The 25,578-nt window shown below is 31.1% G+C and overlaps 1 protein-coding gene across 2 annotated transcripts; it reads left to right on the forward strand.

Annotated features, from left to right (window-relative positions):
- The first annotated feature begins 13,935 nt into the window (after positions 1 to 13,935).
- On the forward strand, positions 13,936 to 25,136 carry LOC105798576 (long chain acyl-CoA synthetase 6, peroxisomal). 2 transcript variants are annotated; one of them, XM_012628695.2, is made up of 23 exons: positions 13,936 to 14,195; positions 14,841 to 14,901; positions 15,003 to 15,080; positions 15,200 to 15,271; positions 15,358 to 15,439; positions 15,604 to 15,709; positions 15,807 to 15,883; positions 19,428 to 19,472; positions 19,741 to 19,827; positions 19,935 to 20,024; positions 20,175 to 20,254; positions 20,331 to 20,424; positions 20,997 to 21,085; positions 21,781 to 21,869; positions 22,755 to 22,884; positions 23,116 to 23,234; positions 23,461 to 23,584; positions 23,705 to 23,791; positions 24,180 to 24,283; positions 24,367 to 24,452; positions 24,524 to 24,610; positions 24,707 to 24,793; positions 24,902 to 25,136. In XM_012628695.2, the coding sequence occupies exons 1-23, from the start codon at positions 14,003 to 14,005 to the stop codon at positions 24,992 to 24,994; spliced, it is 2,160 nt and encodes a 719-aa protein (XP_012484149.1). In that variant the 5' UTR covers positions 13,936 to 14,002; the 3' UTR covers positions 24,995 to 25,136. The 2 variants fall into 2 exon arrangements, with proteins under 2 accessions (XP_012484149.1, XP_052477036.1); XM_052621076.1 differs by having other exon boundaries at positions 13,967 to 14,195; positions 14,846 to 14,901.
- The last annotated feature ends 442 nt before the right edge of the window (positions 25,137 to 25,578 follow it).

Consider the following 25,578-nt stretch of genomic DNA (forward strand, 5'->3'; position numbering starts at 1 on the left):
TACGAGTTAAATACTATTCATTTATCGAAACATGTCATGACGTCCCTTGGATGGGCCTCCGAAGCCCAAAACATACATCGAGACCAAACCGGGATTAAATCAAAACCATAAGAAATTTTTCGCAAAATCACAAAGTTTTTTTTTTTTGAACTCAATATAAACCCTTTATAAATATCTAATCTTCCCTGCAATTTTAAACCGAGACCAATCCAACACAACCAATCCATTTCAACATATTTTCAAGATAGATTTAACGTATTCATAAGATAACCTCATCACATACTAAAACCAAAATTTGTTAGCCCTACCAATGGCTAACCATACATTCATTTCACATTAACATTTACTTTACTAGCTTATACATGCCATTGATTTCCAAAATAAAGTTTCTTTATATACCGAGATCTTGAGGTTGATGGTGTGATACGTCTTTAACCGAATCCGACCTCCAAGCTCTTAACACTACAAAACAAGGGAAAAAGAAACAGGGTAAGCACTTTGTGCTTAGTAAGCTCATGCAAAAAGAATTATACTTACCTAATATTTTCAATACAATGCAATAAACATTCATACACCCATTCAATACATTATTCTCTTAACATGCACAAACTCAACATTCAAATTAGTCTAATAATTTCCATGTATTAATAATATATACCATGATTGATGAGCTCATTAATACCATGATTTCCATTTCCTTATTATTTTTCCATATTTATCCCGTTGAATTTCTCGAAATTTCGATGGATTTCCAGGGGTACACTTTAGTGTACAAATCCGGGTCCGTCAATTCATATTCATGTGCGCACATTTCCACTTCAGAAAGCACACTCCCGTGAACCTCATCCTTACAGCGGAATTACCAGTCCAAGCTAAATCCCCTATAATATAAACTCATAGAGTATTGTCGGGATTACCAGTCCAGGCTAAATCCCCTTCAATGACAATTACTCTAATGAGCTTGGATCTGAATTACCAGTCCAGGCTAAATTCAAACCCTAATTCGGATTACATGTCTGGGCTAAATCCATTTTCCACATATTCTTCGGGAGGGCTACATCAGGATAGGATCACCCGTCAGGGCTAGATCTTTTTTACCGTCAATTTATTTTCAGAGATCCATCGAATTTTCCTTCTATTCAACTGAGATTTCTTCCCCTTTTTATCAAATATATCAATGTTTCATCAATTTTCATATAATTAACATTCAAATCATATTCACATTAATAAAAAACATTTCAAGCTTTTAAGAATATAATTCAAGTTACACAAACTTACCTCAATACTTGTTCGTAAACAAAAATCTACTAATCCCGAACTTTTTCTTTTCCTCGATCTAGCTTCGTATTTCAATTTTATGGATCTAAATAAATAAATTCAATCATTAATCTAATGCATTTCATGTTCATATGTAACATTCTCTATAATTCCATCATTATTTATAGTGCATTCAAAGCTGTCTCATTGAGTCATAATCAGTAAATTATTTATATCTTGAGCTATGGAACTCCAAATTAAGATCCGCTAATTTTCCCCGAAACTAGACTCACATATCTTCTTCCATAAAATTTTTAAAATTTTTGGTTTATCCAATAAGTACATTTTATTCTTTAAAGTTTCCCCTATTTTACTGTTCGACAGTTCCAACCCCTCTTCACTAAGAATTAATTATCTCATTATACAAAATTTGGATGATGTTCTTGTTTGTTTCTTTTGAAAATAGACTCATTAAGGATTTTAAACATATAAATTTAAGCCCCTAATTATTTTTCTCAAATTTTTGATGATTTTCCAAAGTCAGAAAAGGGGAACCCGAATTCATTCTGACCTTGTCTCACAAAATCTATTATATCTCATGATTTACAATTCCATTGCTTACAGCGTTTCTTTTATAAGAAACTAGACTCAATAAGATTTAATTTCATATCTTATACATCCTCTAATTCAATCTTTAAACATTTTGGTGATTCTTAAAATTTAGACTACTGTTGCTATCCAAAACTGTTTTAGTGCATGATATTAATTACCATTTTTCCCCTAAGCTTTCAATAAATGATAATTTCATCCTGCTCAATTAACCTCTCAATTGAGCTTATTTTCTCAATTAACACTTTATTCTATCACTTTAAACTACTTTATAACCTTTGGAAATCGAATTTTAGCGAGAGACTTTAATTCCAAACTTTTTCACAATTAGGTCCTATAAATCAATTTCTATTGAAATTACCTAATAAAATCATATCATAAACAAATTAAAACTTCAATTTCATACTATTTCATCATAAACATCCAGCACATATTTATATCAACTTTCAATTTCATTCATAAAATCAAAAATAATGAATTTAGTAATAAGACCTAGTTATAAAAGTCTTAGAAAACAAAATTTACAAGTTATGAAGTACCAACTTGAATAAACCCTAGGAAATTTTTGATTGATGATAATGAGGAAAATATGAAGAGAATTCTAGATATTCCAATTTGGTCCTATTTTTATGTTAGTAAAATTTGTTATTTTCCCATTTTACCCTTATTTCACCAATTCTCATGATTTTTCTCAGCTTATGCTGCCCAAGATATCTCCTTTTCAGCTTATTTGCAATTTATGTCCCTCCTCATTTAACAATTGAGCTATTTAATCCTTCTAGTAACTTTTAAACCTTTTTCAATTTAGTCCTTTTCAGTTAATTGACTACCCAAACATTAAAATTTTATAATGAAATTTTAATACCATATTACTAACATTTCATAAATATTTATAAAAATATTTTTGACTCGGTTTTACGAGATCGAGGTCTTGATACCTTGTTTTTACCCAATTTCTTCAATAATTTCTTTTTCTAACTAACCACTAAATTGGTAAAATTCTTCTATCTATATTTTCATACGATTTTCCTATCATATCAATATTCATGCAATATCAAAATAAATTTATCTTTAAATCAGATTTGTGGCTACGAAACCACTGTTCCGATAACCTTGAATTTAGGCCATTACAGAGTGTGTGACAAAATTTTAAGATTTTAATATATCCAAGATTAACTCAGATAGTTAATAACAATATATCATCAATAATCTAGTACATGGATGTGTTTTGATTTAATTTTTCAAGTTGGAGAAGTTGATTTGTGATTAAACTTGAATTGTCTGCAATGGATTGCACTCGTTTATTGAAACAACCATATCATGGCTGTAGAACTTCAAATCCGGTGATTCAAAAATCATTGAGAAGACGACTCCATGATCTACTATTTGGACACAAGACTCAACCCAAAAGATTGTTAAAAAGTCTCAAAAAGTCCAGTTAAAATTATTCCTGTGAAACCTTGCGATTAATCTCTAACTTCACATAGAGAACTGATTGTGTTATGAAAATGACTGTATCTCAAGCTACAAACCATGAAGTTAGAAGATTTAAAAATCTTTGTAAAGATAACTCGAAGTTATACGATTTAGGTACTAGAGTCACCCAAAAAAATGTTCGACACATCTTGAAAAGTCTATTTGAATTTAAGCTTATGGATCCTATAATATTAGTTTTAGATTCTAACATCAATATTTGCTTTCAACCAATCAAATCTTCTCCACTATTGCCTAATGTATGGATTGCATGATTAGTGGGTGTCACTCCAAAACAGAAACACATGTACTAACTTGGAACTCCCTAACGAAAAATATTTCTAAACAAACTCTCTTTGTTTTAACCAGATGAATGAATTGACAACTAACTATTTCTAGTTTTCGTCAAATTGTGAATTTCCATCAATCTTTTTTCTTTAACAATAATGATATATTTATCTAAAGCTTATCAAATTTCTAATCATTTGAAATTACCAATAAAATAAAGAGTCTTGGGCTAAAAATACCACATGGGTGGCAAACCAAGTCCTGAAAGAATTCCTACTGACACCCCTTGCTTGCTTAGGTTGCAAGGATTTTTTCCACATGTGTTGGCCCCCTTTAACCCTTGTAGATCATTTTAAGGTCCAAATATGTATTTTAAACTCTTAACTAATTTTACTTAATAAATTAAAATTAATTACCCAATGAAATAATTTGCACAACCCCTATTTTAATTATGTTAAAGTCATGACAACTTTACCAAATTAAAATGCATGTGTTAATAGAGCAACTTCATTAAAACAAAACATATTGTCCATCAATACAATGAATTAATTCTAACAATATGTTATTAAGCCATTATATCAATACATATTCCAAACCGAGATTTCTATGAGCTTACGAAAGCTCTTTTATTAACTTGAGACAGTTGGAGGACCAAAATGCAACACTTTCAACAAGTTTCGGGTTGATGTCATGATATCAGAGGTTCGATGTCGCAACCTCCCAAACAGTACACAACTTCATTACTTGAGGATCCAATTGCAAAGTTTTCCAAGTTATACTGATTGGATGTAATGACCTTAGGGTTCAATGTTGCAACATCAAACATTGGCGTCATGACATCTAAGGAGTCTAAAGATACTATGGTCCATCTTTTCTATCATATGGTGTCACAACATCAAGGGCTTCAACATCGCAACATTGAGCCTAGCATCGCAAATTCACCTATAGTCCACTATATGCTCAAATCCTTCTTTAGTTTTACCTTATAAATGTTGGGAAAATCCAGTTTAAGAATGGTTTTCTTGTACAAAGAAAAATAAAATTTTGAAAACCTAGCCAGTTTGTGATATTTATAGAAATAAAACCTTTACTGAAATCACACGTGTTTTTTGGTAGACAAATCTTTATCGTTCTCGACTTTCAATTGAATGGTCTTCTCTACTATTCTCGTACCACAGACTGCTTCGAGTGTGGGCTTGAACGATTCAAATCAAACACAAAACCAAGAATAATTTTCTTTACTTTCAATGTGAAAGCAAAATATCTCTCTATGGAAAATGGTAGAATTCTTATTCTGGAAAATATAATTAACACTTAGAATATAAACTTTCACTATTTTTAGGCAGAATAACAATATCTCAAAGTTGTGTTTTTAGCCCTATTGGTACTATCTATTTATAGGGAGAAGAGGTGAAACCCTAGTTGAATTATAGAAGTCTATTTCAAGTAGAAAAATGAATCCTAGTCTAACTAGGAGTATAAGGGTGGCAACCCTAGTTAAATAAACTAGGATTTGTTGTCCTTCTCTTTAAACATAAAGGGCTTTTAAGCCTCTCCCCTATCGGGTCCAATTACAAGTACTTCATGAACTTTTAACTCAGTACTTTATGATTCGATCCAACCCGATGTTTGTTTTTCTATTTCTCAAAATAAACATCTCAAATTAATTTAAATTATTTCCCAATTAAATAATTTTGTCAACCCAATTCTAATACCGTTAAAATCATGACGACTTTATCATAAAAGAATCTATGAGAAAATATATTTAATATTTATACATTCAACGAAATCACTATGGCCAAATGGTTTATTTCTATTTTTGAACTTCATTTTATTCGAAAACCATAAATTCATTTCCAAGTCATTTTTATTTTAGAGAAAACCATATTCATTTCCAAATGTTTCCCATTTCTCCATTTATACCATTTCTATCCATTTATGTTCATTTGATCCAACATGCATATCATTTCTGGTTTCAACGAGCTAGCAGAGGATGATTGGACATATGAGATTAATGCTCAAATTGTTTATAATTAAGTTCAAAATTTTTGCCTATTAATTATAAACTCATTTTAGTCACAAAGTCATTCCACTAGAGTATCGTGACTGAGCTTTCCTTAATGACATACCATTATGAAAGTAACTCGATCAGTACTCTTCCAATGACCTTGTCATAAGTGTGTTACCCTCATAGGATATCTTTAATCTCTTTGGGATAAATATGTTCTCCCAATATAATCATATTTTATCTTATGGTAACCATTACATCTTCCTTCATGAAACGTCAATTACTATCAGATAGTAATCAAGTCAATCATTACAAAGACGAATGACCTATAGCCACGTTTACTTTTTATCAACAATGTAATTCCAATAAGAGGATATAACTTACCCATATCTCAGGTTCTGAATTCCATTGTTGTGAATGATGATACATACTACAGAAGTCGTATACCTAATGTATCATCTTTTAGTTCATTATCTATTTGAACCTAGGCTTTTACTTACATTAAATTAGACAAGTCACGCATACATAAATCGCCATCCACTCAAGATTAAAGTATGCCACACTTTGAATGTCACAAGTGACTAAATCCATAAATGGATTTAGGATCTATTTTTCTTGGGTTTAATCTGATATATTGTCAGTCTAGTCAGTCACATGTATGTCTCTATCTTTTGGGAGTCATCCGCTCCAATGCCCATGAAAAAGCATCCCCAATTGGGCTTGATAGACGACGACATATTAATCTTTCAACTGGTTTGCTCATTTCCAATTAGACTACAAACATGTTTAGGTCCATCTATTAATATAACATGTCTTTCTATATTACGATCCAACCACATACCGCTTAGTATTAGTTTAAACATTAGACAACCAATGAGCTAATATTTTCTTCCATTTTGCTTTGCATGAAAAACCCACATAAGGAAATTATACAAGGTAATTAATGTAATCCATGAAATATTTTATTAACCAATCTGTTTGAAAAATTACAAGTGTACATAGGCAAAATACTACACTTAGGGCATCAAATCCAACAATAAACACATATATGCAACCATATGCACTTACCAATTCTAATCAAACATCAATTGACCCATCTTACTAATGCAAAACATCATACCAATCTAAGCCAAATCATTTTTATAGCACTTCTTAATTTACGGATTACAAAAACTCAACCACATACTCAAACTTAGGTAGTGATGAGTTTAATGGGTAGGTAGTGTTAAGTTTCAAAAACGAAGTATTGAGTTTAAAAATACAAGTGATGAGTTGACTTTGGCATTATTATGAAAAATCTAGTTTTACTTATCAATTTCATAAATCATCTTAGGTGTTAGCTTAACAATTCAAAACATACGAAACAATCCAAAACAAAAATCTAGAAGTAAGTCCCAAGCCACAGTCCACAGAAATAAAAACAAATCCCAAAATATCAAGTGCCAAAATATAATAAATTTTCTTAAAGTTTCTGAGTGCACCTCCATAAGCTGAGCCCATCCTAACCTCGATTATTATCTGAAAAGTCAGAAACTTAAAGGGCTGAGCTTTTTAAAGCCTAGTGTGGTTAGAAATCATATCAATAGAAATTAATGCAGAACATCATCAATTTAACAAATCACATATATACATAAATATACAACCATAGAATCACATTTATCAGAATGCATAATGACGATGTCAATGCAATACTTTTTCAAAAACAATGCATATTTTTCAGAAAACAATTCCTACCCATCTCTTCCATCTCATCTACACACCATAATGAGTTCCCAGAACTCATCCATCTAATAATACACCAATAATGTGGAAAAGCTATCAGATATTGCAGTCGAGCTACCAGAAACAGAATATTTTGGTTGAGCCACCAGATAATACAGATATACCACCAGATATATAATATATGCATATACAAAATTGCCATATATCACATAACATGGGTATCAGGAAAACATACATCACGTATAATAGAAAAATCATATAATCACATACAACATATCAGACATCAGAAAGTTTATCGTGCCACATATATATGTTGTAGTTGGTATGTATTATGGTTAACAACATTGACTCAAATATTGACATTTTTTTTCAGCATTCTGTTACATATGGTGACCCAATTGTCGCTTGGGAATATGATGTGTGAATTGTGCAAGTATACACGTTAAACAAATAATAAAGTGATGAGTGAGATTATCTCCACAGGGATTAAAATGGTATACTTTGGTCGAGTTATAAGAGTTATGCTAGATTAATACTGAACCAAAATAACAGTGAGAATGTAGTGGCAAAATGAGAGAATGGTGATGTATAAAATGTGCAACACAAAAAAATTAAACAAAGCAATGTTGATTAGGACAGCTGGGATTACTAATGCATCTACCTTCTCTAAATATTAATGCCACAGCAAAGTCTTGAACATTCTACTACTTGATATGTTTCTACAGTAGTTTGCTTCTCTCAACAACAAATCTTGGGCTACAGTCTCTAAGGTACTATATGTCTATAGACTTTAGTTCAGTTGCCACTAATCTTTTCTACCCTCTTTCAAATTAGGCAATGCCTATCCAAATAACCTAACCCTGTTGGCTTTAAGTTATCTTAATAACTTGCTGCATATTCGTTAATACAAAGCCTGTAATAAGCATGAAATACCATTGAATAAAACAATAGAAACAAATCTAGAGGTTGCTGTGAATAAACAATTTTTCATTTACTCATATTATCCAATACCTATCCAAATAACCTAACCCTGTTGGCATTAAGTTATCTTAATAACTTGCTGCATATTCGTCAATACACAGCCTGTAATAAGCATGAAATACCATTAAATAAAACAATATAATAATTATAACTTAAATTGTGAATATTAATATAAATTAAAGGGTTCAGCTAAACAATCCCAAGCCTAAGAGATTTAGCTCATAGTTGGGTAAATCAGGTTCAAGTTTAATGTAGTAATCAACATCATCTTTTATAATTAAGTTCTAAAGGAAATATAATAAGAATCAAAGGAGAAATTCTGAGATGTTGGATTTCGCCTATTCATCTTTCAACACCAGCAACACAATGTCTTGTAGCTACCAAAGATGATGAAGTCTCCTCCTTCTTCAGCTGCCTTCCTTCTTGATCCTTCCCTCATTTCCTGTCAAAACCTGCTCTTCTTTTTCTTCTATTCGAGAAAAATACCCCTTTCTAGGGTTTCTCTTTTGGCTTTTATAGGTTTGACCTTTTAGGTAGGTCCATCAGCCCATAATCATTTCTCTTTTTCAAGTGGATTTTTCTATCACAAGTACAAATAGGGCTAAGAACAGTACGCATTAAGTGCTGACTAAGCATCTTCCAGGTATTGCCATAGCATTTTTGTTGGCAAACTACCTGAATTTTGTGACGTTAAACATTCAGCCCTCTACTACTCCTACACTTTACACCTGTCAATTAACCACCAAACAAGTCCTTCCAATAGGAAATTAAAAGTAGCATATAATAGCACTTAAGCACAATCCAAGCTCTTTAATGCAATGCTCTAAAAATACTAATTCAATATCCTAAAATACAACTAAAATCACTTAAAGATAGGCAATTAACTAAGTTCAAAGGCATGAAATATAACTCTTTTCAAGAGTTATCACCAATTGATTATTTTTCAGGCATGTCAAACGATCATCCAAAATTAGATTTAGACATAATATCTGACTTTATATTACCCTTAGTCAAAGCGAGTCCTAGGATTCTAGTCCCAATTTTGATCGCACACATCTGTAATGATTTTGATTACACCGTATCCATCCACAAAGCATGGTTGGAAAAACAAAAGGCATTGGAGAACATGCATAGCAGGTGGGAGAAATCCTACAATGAATTGTGGCAATGGTGTCAGGTACTAGAGCGGTATGTATAAGGTTCTGTAACTAAGTTGAAAATGGAGCCTGCGTATTATGACAATCCATTGGTTCTTGGAAAAAGAGTTTTCCACCCTTTTTTTTTAGAATTTCAAGCAGTGCATAACTATATTTCGGTACTATAAGCCATTTGTCCAAATTGATGGCACATTTTTATATGGAAGATACAACCATAAGTTGTTATTAGCTATTACAAAGGATGATAATTGAAGAATCCTGTCAATAGCTTTTGCAATAACTCCCGAAGAATCCGGGGATGATTGAGATTTATTCTTAATTAACCTGAGAAGGCATGTTGTGCTGCAACCCAATGTATGTATAATTTCTGATAAGGGCACTGGAATACAAGCTGCATTTGATCGATGTTCAAGCTTAAGGGATCGTGCACAACATAGGTATTGTTTACATCATATAGGGTCTAACTACACAGGCCGATAACATGGGTACGTTGTGCATAGAATTTCTTTCCTGTATAATACTTTATCATATACATTTGGGTTACTTATCTTGAATGCAATATTGATTGTTATCGACAATGTACGAGCTCGTCCAACATCTATTCTATGAAATACTGGAGAGAATACGAGTTATAAACTGACTGGGTGCGAAGTACCTTGATGGGATACCAAAAGAGTAGTGGATCTAGTCGTACACGAAGGACTATGATACATGCATATGACTACGAACCTAGCGGAATACATTAATTTTATACTGAAAGGGATACGTCATTCATTGGTAACCTCGGTGGTCAAGGAAATGTATTTTCGATTAGCAACCTTATTTCTAAAGCGGACTGGGATATGCGCGGGAAAGATAAAGGGTAGTCATGTTTGGTGTGAGTCAGTGCTGAAAGATATTGAGGAAAATGTAGAATTCATGAACTCAGCGACTTTAGTGTGTCACTCGCTACCAAATCTAGTATTTTAGCAACCCTATAGACCCGATCGAAGAGTTATTGGTGGAGTATACCTCGTAGACTTGAGACAAATGCAATTGTAAGAGATTTCAAGAACTTCGTTATCCATGCACAAATGCAATTGTGGCATGTGCCTCAACCTATGTAGATTGCATGACCTACATTGATGAAGTTTCCAAACTTGAACGCACATATAATATTTGGAAATTTGATTGTGTTGAAGATGTTGATGCAAGGAATGGTTGTACGTGTTGTGGTACTTGTGTAAAATAGACTAGAGCTAAAAGTGTTGATGTAGGGGAAAATTGTGCGTGTTGTGATGCTTGTGTCAAATAAACTGGGTTAGAATGAAAAATTTATGAACCATATTGACTGGGAGGTTGCAAGTACAATGTGAGAAATGGTTTACACGTTGTCAAGTAATCGTACCTACGCTACCAAATATCGATATAATTTTTATGGAATGTTGGTCAATCTTCCTCAAGTCTCCCCTGCATATTAATCTTGTCCAAGTCATCGAGCTCCTAGGATGGCAATGGAATACATTGTATAAACCCGAACTGTCGTATCACTCAATCAAATTCATGCATCTCTACCGTTGCAAAAATAGCTAATGACACTTTCACGTGCCAGATGTTGTGATTGGAAAAAAATTCGGCCAAAATGTATTCTTAAATCCGCGAATTCACATATGGCATCCATACTAATTGTAGTACGAATTTATAAATTTTAGTATGTGCCTAATATTTAATTTCAAATATTGAAATAAAAAACTGATAACTTTGAAATTCATAAACTAACCTCCTCTTCAATTTGTTGATCTAAAGCTAGTTGGATATCCTCAAGCTCGGTCGCTATACCACTATGTCTAGCGGGGTTATTCCACCTATTCAAATAATATGCTATTTCAAAATTACAACAATGAAAATAAAAAAGATAATGATATTATCAAATGAATTTTACCGTATTACAAGTGGGTTTGTAAAGGAGTTCCACTTGAGGGCATAAAAATGGTAGTCGATAATATGCCGATGATTGAAGAAGGAGCATGTAACTAGCGATTTTAACTTTAGTTGGTATCGTTGCTTGACACATTTCTCGGTACAATATCGTCATCGCTAATCCCCAACTAAGTCATCTTGCTTCTTCAAGTCGGCTAGTAGTAGTAGCCACCTTAAATGTACAAGATTGCAAGATTTATCTGGCATTAGTAGACCTCTGATCAACCTCAAGATAAATGTGCGCGCGAATTGTTCTTTTTCAACGTCACTCGAGGAAGCGTAGATAGTTTTGAAGTCGTCCTCCAACCATCTCATCTCGATCCGGCTACCCTTAAACTTGTCTGGCACATTTCTTAGTAGTTGCTTGCATGTTGCACTCCAATTGGCACTAATCACTGGCCCTGTAACAACTTCCTCTTCAACCGGAAGATCGAGTTGTAAACTAACTTCTTCGAGTGTAATTGTACACTAATTAATAATCTATTTAGCATAATAATTAACTATTTAAAATTAAATAATTTAATAATATTTTCTTACCATTTGTAATTGAACGTTAGAGATATGCTTGTCATTCGAACGAATAAGTTGATTTGTCATTTAAAAATTATAAGGAATAAAATAAGATCGAAGAGAATAAAATTCAAAAAAAGAATTAAAGAAATAATTGAGAATTGAGGATTGAGGATTGAGGATTGATGATTGAGATTTGAGATTTGAGATTTGAAAATTGAAAATTGAGGAATCAGTATTGAGTATTGAGTTGAAAAGAATGAAGTTTAGAGGAGTTTATATAGGAAAAATTATGGTTGTTGGATTCCTTTTAGTCATTGGAAAAGTTACCACTACAAGACGCGTTTTCCTTTCCCTGTCCAAAAATAGCACAAATCGATAAATTTTAAAAAAGCAACATATTTTCTCAATTTTTTTAAACATATTTCTATAATTCAACTATGTCTAAATTTACCCATAATTTAATTTTTTTTCAATAAAATTCATTTCTTATTATTGAGAACTCTAACTGCAACTCAATCAAGTATATTAAAATGTTGATTTATTACTTATTTGGTATATAAAATTTTAAGTATTTTTATCAAGATCATACATATATATAATCAATTAAAAACTAAATGAGTGTAAATGAAGCAATGGTATTAATTGTATATAACATTGTACAAAGCTAATTAGTTTCAGAGTAAATTTTTTTAATTCCTCTTATAACAGCAAACGCAAAGATTAAGGACGAAATTAAACCTTTATCACGCCAACCTAACTTGAATGAAAATTAAACATGGAAACTAAAAAGGAAGCCAAGTTCACAAGCTTTCTACTTATCAACATTTGGACGTGAAGACAAGAAGCATTTATAGTGCTGACACCAAACATGCAATAAATAACTGACAACTGGGACATTTGACATGATTTTTATAAAACTATGTAAAATACTATTTAAAAAGTATCCAAAGTTGGTTAAAATTGTAAAATTGAAGATTTAAAATTTAAGTATTTTTATGGTCAAATATTACCATATATTAGTTTTATATAAAATAAAAAAACTTTCATAATAATGTATTTTATTTTGTGAAAAGTAAGATTATTTTAGTTATATTTTAATTAAGTTGATATTTTAAGTTAATTCATGATACCAACTTAATTAAGAGTTTAAATGATAATATAGATACAATAAATATATATTAAAATTTGTATAAATAAATTTATTATATTAAAGGAATAATATTTGATGCATCATAACTGCATCATTGAATTAAATAAAAAAAGTGAAAGAATTATAAATGCTAATAATTTTATTTAAACAGAATTAAATGTTAATTATAATCATTATTTTATTATTTCTAGAGTTTAAAGATTTAAGTTTTAAGATTTTGTGAGAGAAAAATATAATATTATAAATAGTATCTAATTATATTTAAATAAAGTTGGTAGCATTTATCTATAAGTTTGTTATATTTTGTTATATTCAACAATAAAATTAAAATGTTATGTTTTTTTTTTTGTTAATAATGTATGAGATTCAAGTATCGAAAATAGGAATCATGAATGCAATTATAATATGAATGAAGATAATAATAATCACTATATTATAACACAATTATAATGTAAGTGAAAAGAAATAACATCTTTGTAAACAAAACTAAATATGTCTCTTTGGTTGAAGCTAATTAGGATGCCTTGGGTAGCTAGTGGCCATGGACTCTTGAGTAGTACCAAGGGAGAAAATCCTGTTGCCGATTGATTGGGGCTTTGTGTGTTTGATCGGCTGCCACAATGTATTCTTGACTTGCTGCTAGCTGATACTATGGGTGTCGCCTTTTCACTACTAAAAGACATAATCATTAAAATATGTTACAACTGAGTTAGAAGTTGGTTAGTGATAAATCTAGATGATGAAAATTAGACGCAATATAAAGACAAAATTGTCCCTTTCCATTCTTTATTCATTTGAGCCATCTTTCTTTCATTCCGTTTCAGATAGATAAGTAGGAAACGCAAAAGGATAGCTCTTATCTAAAAACCGTAACGAACTCTTATAATGTCATCATTAAAATCCAAACGCGCCATACCAGAAAACGGGAACCAAAAAGGGAAGGAATTCACCCCAATGGATTCCACCACAGCTCAACGTCGACTTAACACCATTCATGCCCACCTTGTTTCAGCCGTTGAATCCGCCTTTTCTCATTCCCACCTCCGCTCTTCCCCAACCGCTGCTGAGTTCCTCTCTGGTACGTTTCAGATGAAAATTGCTTTCTCTGCTTTGGGAGGTTGCTTTAGGCTTAATATTCCCTTCCATTAAAAAAGTAACATCTTTTTATCAGTACTATAAATGTATATCCTGGGTCTGGGATGGTCTTGATTGATTGTTGTTTTTTCATTGTTCTATCTTATTATGATGTAGAAACTGGAAAAGATTCTTCTTAAAATAAAATCTGGCAATTATGCATAAGAAGCATAAACTTGACAGTTCATTAAGACCTTTCGATCGTAGGATTTTGAGGACTGTATTTCAGATAGAGACCAATAAGTATTTTGGTTGGATTTAATTTGTATCATAAGTATTTCGATCATTGTTGTAGATCGGTCGCAGGGGAAATAATAATTGGTTTGAAGGGTTACTGGTGTCTTTCTTGAACTAATTCTAGAGGGTAAAACAATAGTTTGAGTTTGAATTTGAAGTAATGGTTGCATGTTTATGTGAAAATGAGCTTGTTTGTAGGAAGTGACCATGTATTTTGAGGCAGAGGAAGAGATGTTAGCAGCTGATAGCCAATTCATCTGATTTATCATTCAGAAGCTGCCATCTATTGCTAATTTTTTCTGTGATTAACTAACATATGTTCATATTGATATTGAAATTGATCTTTGAGCAGAACAGAATTACAGTGTTGTGCTGCCAGAGAAATTGCAGACAGGAAAATGGAATGTATACAGGTAACACTCTGCTACTATCCTTTATTCTTCTTTTTGGTCCCTGCCTTATCCCATCTTTGTTCGGCTGTTGTCTTATTTTTCAACTTTATGCCTTATGGCAGATCTGCTCGCTCTCCGTTGAAGCTAGTATCGCGATTTCCCGATCATCCTGATATTGGTACATTGCACGACAATTTTTTGTAAGCATCTTCTTTTAGATAGTGTGTGGCTATTGTCCAATGCATCAATGCTTTATCATCAATTTCATTTTGAAGTACATCCGATGGTTTCTTCACTTACTGATTTTTTTTTTATTTAGACTCGCCGTTGATTTCTTCGGAGATAACAATTATCTCGGTACCAGAATTCGAGTCGATGGAACGGTTGGAGAGTATGTTTCCTTTTGACAAAATGAAGGTCACATTTTGTTGTCAAAGTTCATTCACTGCCTTTCATTTTTATGTTCTATTCATCAAGGTATAAGTGGATGACATACCGAGAAGCTGCAACAGCTCGAACAGCCATTGGTTGCGGCCTAATACATCATGGAATACTAAAGGTAGAGTGGTTTTTCAGTAGCAATTATATGTTTATATTACCAGGTGAACATATGTGCATCACTCTGTCAGTCAAACTCGTTTATCTTTTCTTGAAGTATCTCTCTCTGACCTTTGACACACATGAAAAAACATAAAAAAATCTGAACATATCTGTATCCGACAGGGCTCTTGTATTGGATTATATTTCATCAATAGACCAGAATGGATCATTGCTGATCATGCTTGCTCTGCGTATTCCCTTATATCAGTTCCTTTATATGACACTCTAGGTTTGCCACTGCCCCAAATGCTTTCCTTTTCGATTCAATGTTTGTCCAACTTGGCCTACTGCTAAGATGCTATGTCGAAAATCATGTTTCTCTGCAGGTCCAGATGCTGTCAAGTACATCATAAATCACGCGGAACTAAAAGCCGTATTTTGCGTGCCTCAGACTTTGAATCCTGTAAGTTCAACCCTTAAATGGTGCATGCATGATTTGAAATGTTGGTTCTTTAGGATAAAAATAAACTTATAAGAAATTAACGAAGGCTTCAAAGCGTGTATTAAAGCCACTTTAAGGTTCTATTCGCCCCCACCTATATTATTTTGGTCTGTAGGAGAATAGAAAAAAAAAATTGATGTGTCAAACAAATAAAATTTGACTCCTATTTATAGGAGTTCTCTTGTCTTTTCGCAGAAATATAAATATCTAAACGGATAATCACATCTTTTAACAATAAACATAGCAATTCAATATAGATCTCATTTAATAATCATGATTCATTGTTAATAATCAAGTGATATAATTTTTGAATTCAAGAGACATTACTCATAATTATGAAATATGATAACTTTTGGTTAATAATCAAACGATATATTTTGAAAATGTTCTAACAATCTCCTTCAATTTTCAAAATATTCTAGATTTTGATAATCTTGGAAATCAATTGCATAAATGAAGGCGTCTTACGATAGAACCTCCACTTAGTAAAAACATGTTAAAGTTAATCGAAATTGCATGGTAGGCTAAGCTTGAACCAACTATTCCATTTGATTAACTGAATACATCTCACACAATGATTTCAAAACCAATCAATGCACAATATCTAGGGACACTATTTTGGCTATGTGTGTATAACCTTTTTTCATGAGTGCTGTTAGATTCAAGCTCTTGAGATCCTAAAAGCAGTCACACTTTTATTCACATAGGTAGATTTTATCAAGAGTGTTCTTATAATTATAACACTTTAATATATTTATGTTATGGATTTATTAAGAGTACAGTACTCATCATTTCCTTATTATTACGGGTACCTAGCACTTTTCACTCTTGGATGATATTATATTTCTTTTATAGTGCTAGTAGTCACATATTGATGATGTACTTTGTTTCATTGGACTCAAGACTTGACGTTATATCAAGCATTGAGTTGAGTTTTCTTCATGGGTGACTCAAATATTACGGGTTTGTATCTCATCCTTAAATTTTCAACTTTCCAACATAGCTATATTAATAATTTATACCACATGGTGAAACTTTATATTTACTTGTGTCTTGAAAGTTCACAAGACTAACATCTCCACCATGTTCAATTATCTATTTTTTCATAAAAGAATGCTATTAAGGATATCATTTCTACTATTATCAAATTACAATGATCTCATTATCTTTTCTTATCATGATGGTTTCATATTTGGTATTTTATTTATTTTTGATAATTAAATTCACAATTGCCAAATATATGAAATCATACCTCATGTCTTTTCACCAAGTAAGTTGTTGTAAAGAAGCCTCAAATCCCTAGATGAAATTAGGCGACATATTTGCTATTTGCCATAGCTTCCTTTTAAATACATGACAACTTTTTTTTTAAAATTCATAGTCAAATATCATTATTTTCTCAACACACCATATATATATGTACACACAAGGGTGTAACATATAGTCATTAAATGAATATCAATTGTCCAATCAAGTGACTATAAAAGCACACATTTATTAACCCTTCACCATGAACATTATTAATTATTTTTAACTATGATCAAAATCATGCCATCGCCTAAATGAGTCAAGTAGCATTCATATTGCTATTTTCATACTCACGAGATCTTTGATTCATAGTTTTCAAATTAAATTTCAAAATTTATTGCATCTCAAAACTTTATAGAATCATGAGTTTATACACCATCATAAATATGCACAACATAATCTCGATTTCAAATATATAATTATTACATTCACATTCACATTCTTAATAGAATATTTCATACCAAAATGATTATCTTTATATAAGCCAATATTTCCACTATTCTACTTGACAAGAAAATTTAATCATGCAAATTGCGCAGGACTTATTTCATTTATTGTCAAAATCACTTCTAGTACAAACTTTATAACATAGATTAAAAATGTGCAATCATATATAAAATCATTTAGGTTATGATTATTTTAAATCAACCAAGATGATTCATATTATATGATCATTTATATGATAAATTTTGATTTAGTGTATCATTTATCAATTAATACACTTAAATAATGTCTCATGAGTAACATCCAAATGCTAGTTACTAATATCTTGACTTGAATAAACAATTACAATCATATATCAAGTTAAATATATATGAAAGAGAAAGAATACTTTTGCACTAAAAAGTTTGGCTCACAAATTGGACAAATTGGATGGAATGAATTAAATTAATTCAACTCCAACCAAACATCTGTATATAATGTACCAATAAGTACATAAGTGCCTTTTCAAAAAGTCGTAATTTTTTATGTTTGGAATTTTACCAAATAGACATGATTATTTAAATTTGAAATCAGTGAACAAGCATATGTTTTTGGCATAAGGTGCCAACCGAAAAATCATTTCCTTCCTTTTGCTCAAAAGTTTTATTAACTTCCTTTCTTTCTTCTTTCTTGCATGATATATAATATATTTTATATAATTATGTATCAATCATAACTATGTAAAATATCATGTATATAATAAACTATTATTTGAATTTTTGAAAAATTAATCCATGAGACACTTATACTTTTGTATAATATAATTAATCTCAATAAAACATAGTCATAAAATTTAATTCATGCAACAATTCTAAACCAAAAATTTGATGTACCTCTTGTTGCTAGAAAGATTCTTCTAAAAGTTGTCTCATTACTAATAGTCATTCTTGCAGTATCATGATTGTAGTGGTATGTGAATGCACAATGAACAAAAACATTATTCTTGTAGTATCATGATTGTAGTGGTATGTGAATGCACAATGAACAAAAACATTTTTAATTTATCATAAATTACAAAAATAGAATCTTAAAATTGTTGGAGCGTGGGGATAAAATTAAATTTATGAGAAATTAATGAATGATTCAAGGCGTGTGTGTATCAATGTCATTTTCTTTAAGGTTCTATTCACCTTCACCTGTATTTTAGTATGCAAAAGAGTTATTGACAAATGAACCTCGATGATACAATGAAACCTAATAATTGCCTACGTTTTATACTGACAGAAATAATCCACTAAGTATTAAGCAAAGCATAGCAATGATATCAATTTCTATAAAGAACTTCTTTAATGGTTCTTTATAGAACAATTTAGGAATACTAGACGATGGAGGAGAGTAGAAAGAAACTTTTGATGTGTCAAACAAATGAAATTTGACTCTTATTTATAGGTGTTCTAATGAACACAACTATCTAAATGTTTAGTTGCATCTTTTAACAATAAACATAATTATTCAACATATGTCTCCTTGAATAATCATAATTCATTGTTAATAATTAAGTGATATAATTTTTGAGTTTAAGATACATAACTCATTACTATGAAGTGATAATAACTCTTTGTTAATGATAAAGAGATATAACTTTTGGTTACTTATAACTTCACATCTGCAACTATTGTATAGCTATATATATATCGAAAATGTTCCCACATGAAAGAGATTTAGTTTGAAAATTCAAGCAGTATTAATCCATCTTTCTACTTGGAATTTGCAGTTGCTGAGCATTTTGTCCGAGATTCCATCTGTTCGTTTGATTGTGGTATAAACTTGCCTCATCTTTCTTGCCAAACCTTAACTTTCGTATTCTTTCCAAATAATCTGAGTATGGAGTATGGAGGATCGAAAGGCGAAGAGATTAAGGTTTTATAGTTGTTAGTGTTGGAAGAGTACATACTGATTGGAATCTCACGTGATCGGTGATGTGCCGGACATGATTTTCTGGATATGCGAACTTCATGGGAGCAACAAATGTACATACTCATTTGCCGTTCTTTCAAGAGTATAATATGTGCTTCTTTTATCTGCAGGTGGTTGGAGGAATGGAAAATGAAGTGCCTTCATTGCCATCATCAACTGGCATTCAGATTGTGACATATTCAAGATTATTAAATCAGGTAATTTTGGTGTAGCATAAGATCCATGTCTACTTTGTCAATGAACACATTTCTCCTGATTTTGGTGTCTGCTATAATTGTTTTTCATGTAAATATGGCTCCTTTAGGGCCGTAGTTACCTTCAGCCTTTTTGCCAACCAAAACCAGACGACATTGCTACCATTTGCTACACCAGTGGTACAACAGGAACGCCAAAGGTAACATTATCTTTTCCCTGTGAAATTTAACAGATCTTTTCTAATTAACCGACCCCTGTATTTGGCCCAACTATTTTGGAGTCGAGTCAGGTTGGGGCATCTTGGACTAACAAGCATTAGTATCTAAGTAATCTTATTAATTTTGGCAAGGGAGTTGTGTTGACACATGGAAACTTGATTGCAAATGCTGCCGGCTTCTCCTTAGCTGTAAAATTTAACCCCACAGACGTGTAAGTTCCATTGTTTTCAAATGATGTTTACATATTCACTTGTGTTGCTGGAAATATTTATTTGTGGTTTCTTCAGTTACATATCGTATCTTCCTTTGGCACACATTTTCGAACGATTTAATCAGATCAATTTAGCTCATTATGGAGTTGCAGTTGGATTCTACCAGGGGGTATGATCCTAAACCTTCACACCTCGTAATCATGTTTTATTAGTGTATTTTATTGTACCATTACCATGTTTATAATTTATGCTAAATAAATTTTAATTTATTTGATCATTTATATTGTGTTTTTTAGGTAAAAATACTATGAATGTCCTTATATTAGGAGTTGGGTTACATTTTGTTCCTCTACTAAAAAAGGAGCAAATTAGTCATTGTTTGTTAGCTCAAAGAGTAAATTGATTTTTCTATTAAAAATTTTATTTATTTGTACTGTTAATAATTGACATCATTGGAAGAATAACCAAATAATGACATATGGCGTACTACGTATACCTCACGTTAATGTATAGAGACTAATTTTTAACAGTAGAAATAAATAAAATTTTTAATGAATGATCAATTTACTCTCGATCTATCCTATAAAGATTAATTTACTCATTTTTGAGTAAAAAAATAAAATACAATTCAAATTTTAATAAAAAAATCTTGATGATATTTTTTTTTTCATATTCTAATTATATTCTCAAGTTATACTATAGTCTGACTCAGTATTGGTGGTTCTGGATCTTTAAATGTAGGATAACATGAGATTGATGGATGATCTGGCTTCTCTACGACCTACCTTATTCTGCAGCGTCCCTAGGCTGTATAACAGAATTTATGCAGGGTACTAAATCCGATTATTAAGTTCGTTATGGCCAGTGTTTAAAGATTAATTCAGATTTGAGCCATTTGAGTTTATTAGTTTAACTTTTCGTGTCAAATTATTTGGAGTTAATGTGTTTTGTCATTTAAGTTTGACAGTTAAATTAAAATTATTTTGCACTATTTGTGTTGTTCCAGTTTTAGATCATGTATGGTTAACGTCATTTTAGAATTTGGGTTATTAATTTTTATAATAAAATTGAGTTGGCTTAAATTTGGATTTAGGTTACTTAGATCAAGTTTTTGAAGTCAGAATTGATAAGTTTATTTATATTTAAAATAATTTAAATATTAAATATAAACCATATTTAATATAAAATATGTATTTCACTAAATAGTACAAACTCTAATATAAAATTTACTGTAAAAATTTAATATAAAATTTTAATGTCAAAATTTCATCACATACAATAAAATTTGTAAAAAAGAAAGAGTCTCAAATGGATTTGTATAGTTTTTCGGTTTTTATTGGAATATTTTGGGTTGGATTTAATCTTATTCGGTTTGAAAGATTCTGATTGCTTAATATGTATGAAAGTGGATGTATGAATTCTTAGTTCAACTAATTTAACTGATCTTTAGGGGTCCTACATTTTTGAAGTTGGTTACCACTGATTTTTTAAATTAAATAATATTTGAAATTCTTCCCATGTGCAGTATTCTGAACGCTGTGAAGGAATCGGGTACCCTGAAGGAGAGGCTTTTTAATGCTGCCTACAACTCTAAGAAGCAAGCAATAATGAATGGTAAAGACTTTTTCTTTGGTATGATGAATGGTAAAGACTTGATTGCATCATTATATTTTTCTTTTAGTATTAAATTAAACAATTATTTAAACTTCAGCTAAAAATATATATATTCTCATAACATACACTGTAATAAATGTATTTATTAAATTGTCATATAAAAATTAATTTTTGCTTTAGTTATAACAGTATTGTAACTTTATTTATTATATTATATTAAAAATAAAAACATTCTCATAAAAATATAATTTAGTTTTTATATGTGAGGATAATTTAATAATTTCATAATTAAGTTGATGTCCATTGACCCATGACACCAACTCAGTAAAAGATTTTATATACTATGACACTAACTCAACAAATGAATTAATATAAGTATAAATAGATACGAATAGTTCGACTATATATTCTCATAACATTTATACCAATATTTTAAGGAAAATGAAAATGTTAGATGGAATATTTTGTATTTTAGGATAGATAATGATCCGGAAAATAAACATAATGATAAATTTGGTTGTTATTCTTATTTTAATTAAATTTGACCATTAATTTTTAAAGGACTTGTACCATTTTAAATAAAATGTTGACTAAAATTTTAAATTTTATGTCTTATACGACACATCAATAAATAATTTAAAAATTAAAAAATATTAAAAAAGCATAAAGTATACATGGATTACTGTGCAGCTTATCATATTTCGTTAAAATAATAATTTAACTTTTTTAAAGATGGTTAAATTCGACTTCTTTAAAATGTTGACATCAAATTTAGCTAGAAAAAAATGAGTCAAAATTGATAAAAGAAGTCCATATATATTGCTAAAAGAAGATGCCCTTTGTTATCACTTTACTATATTGATATGTATATAATCTGTTATTCAGGAAAGAGTCCTTCTCCCATATGGGACAGATTGGTATTCAACAAAATAAAAGCTAGACTTGGAGGACGTGTTCGTTTTATGGCTTCCGGTGCTTCACCCTTGTCTCCTGATGTCATGGACTTCTTGAAGATGTATGTTTTTGGTTTCCTTATGTTTACAGTCAATTATGATAAATATCGATTGTGAATATCAATGAAGCAGGACTATGACGATTATAATCAATACATCTGGATAACTACATTTAGACCAAACTATTAAAATATACAATGGACGTGTATGTACAACAATTGCAATTCTACCTTCAAAAATTTGGCTGTAGCATTGCTTTGTGGCCGTTCTCTAAAATGGTCATGAATCTGCAGATGCTTTGGTGGTCATATAATTGAAGGTTATGGAATGACCGAGACATCATGTGTCATAAGTTGCATGGATGAGGGTGATATTCTTTCTGGCCATGTTGGCTCTCCTAATCCAGCTTGTGGTGAGTAGCTGCTTTGCACTTTTTTTTTTTATAAAAGTATTTATGTTCGACATTTATGTGGAAATATAATGTCAAAAGACCTTTCAAAATACATGAAAATGAACGAATATCTGACATTCACACATGAATTCAAGTACATAGATTATTGGTCTATTCTTGTATATCTATATCTATATATATATATATATATTGGTATTAAGTTAATACATTATCCATGTTATTCCAGAAATAAAGCTTGTCGACGTCCCAGAAATGAACTACACATCAGATGACCAGCCTTATCCTCGTGGAGAAATCTGTGTTAGGGGTCCAATTGTTTTCCAAGGATATTACAAAGATGAAATGCAAACGTAGGCTACACACATGTGGATCCCACTTTTTCTTTTTTTCTTTTGGGGTTCTTGTTGAAAGTTGAAACTTTCATGAACAGAAGATTGAATGTGTCTAAAAATGTACGAGTTTTTGAACAGGAGAGAAGTACTTGATGAAGATGGATGGCTTCATACCGGAGATATAGGGCTATGGCATACTGGTGGCCGTCTAAAGATTATTGATAGGTATACTCTAAAATGATGTGCTCATTACTTAAATGTTAAAACGCCTATTGGACCGAGTTGTTAGGAATTTAGCTTTCGTAAAATCTTGATTTTTAGTATTGTAAGTAGAGAAACTAGATACCTAAGAGGTTTTCCATTTAGAGTTTAACTCGGTTCGACTCCAATATAATAGGAGGTTAATGTGACTACTAGATACCGAGTCTTAAGAGAAAACAACCAGTTGGTTCATGCTGTAAAGGGTTATCATTAAAAGGTGACATCTAGTAGGTTCCAACCTTTGCATATGCAATCCCTTACCTTATTCTCAAACTGCAAACACGTTTATATAAATAAACTGCTACCTGAATTGAATTGTATATCTTACTGGAAAATGTGTGAATTGGTACAGGAAGAAGAACATTTTTAAGCTGGCTCAGGGAGAGTACATAGCTCCGGAAAAGATTGAAAATGTATATGCTAAATGCAAATTTATAGCCCAATGTTTTATATATGGTAAGATAATGGGGTTTGTTTGTAATTTCCTATTATTATTTTTTTGGTAGCTGCTGACACTGCAATTAATTTTTGCTTCGTAGGAGACAGCCTTAATTCTTCATTAGTAGCAATTGTGTCGGTGGACCAAGATGCTCTTAAAGCATGGGCTTCATCTCAAGGCATTAAGGTGATCTATTTTATGGACACAGGTATGACATGAAACAACATTAAAAGGGCTAATTGTTTGGTTAAGTGCAGTACAAAGATTTAGAACAGTTGTGCAATGACCCAAGGGCAAGAGCTGCCGTACAGGCTGAGATGGATGCCGTTGGAAGAGATGCTCAGGCAAATACTTGTTCATAATTCCTTGTTTACTTCAATAATTTTTCATTTACTTCTTCACTAAAGCCTTGAATTTTGAATTGCCCGATTTTGGAACAGTTGAGAGGCTTCGAATTTGCAAAATCCGTGACGTTGGTGCTCGAACCCTTTACCATGGAAAATGGTCTCCTTACTCCTACATTTAAGGTGAGTAATTATAAGAAAAAGAAACATTAAATTATTGAAAAAGAGATATAAAATGAAACAGATAAGTTAACAAGACGAATTCTGTGTCTTACTAATTTTTGTTGGCAGATTAAGAGAGCCCAAGCAAAGGCGTATTTTGCCAAAGCAATTTCAAATATGTATGTAGAGCTTACTACATCTGATTCCTCTCATGTTAAATAACTGTGAGAATTGGATGCAACTAAACATATGTAGAATCCCTTTCCTCTGTAATTATTTGCCTCTGTAAACTATTAGCATATTGAGACAATGTCATCTTTGTTGAATAACATTTAATTTAATTAAATCACTATTTAAATTATAAGTTTGCACTAAAAATAACATGTAATAAATAATGAAATATAAAGTTTGAAATTAATAAGGTAAAGTTAGGATTTTTGTTTATAAAGGCTAAAATAAAATTGTAAAATTTTGATGGGCTGAAGCTAAATATATTGTGTTGAAAATACTTATGCTTAAATTTAATATCTACTTATTGGAGGAACTTATATAATAATAATTTTCACCCAAGGGCCAAGATCTTTGCTTGCCCTCCTATTCCTCTGAAACTAATATTATTAACACATATGTAATATGCATTAAACTAAAATAAAAAGTCAGTTTGAATTATGAGTAAAAAGTTAAATAGATAAATACATTAGATTAAGAATATTAAATGCACTCAAATTGTTTATCATAGTATTGTAATTTTTCTTTTGTTGGTATCTAGTTGACTTATGATACCAACTTAATTAACAACATTATCA

The sequence above is a fragment of the Gossypium raimondii genome, chromosome 9 (genome assembly GCF_025698545.1).
Source record: "Gossypium raimondii isolate GPD5lz chromosome 9, ASM2569854v1, whole genome shotgun sequence".
Lineage (NCBI taxonomy): Eukaryota > Viridiplantae > Streptophyta > Magnoliopsida > Malvales > Malvaceae > Gossypium > Gossypium raimondii.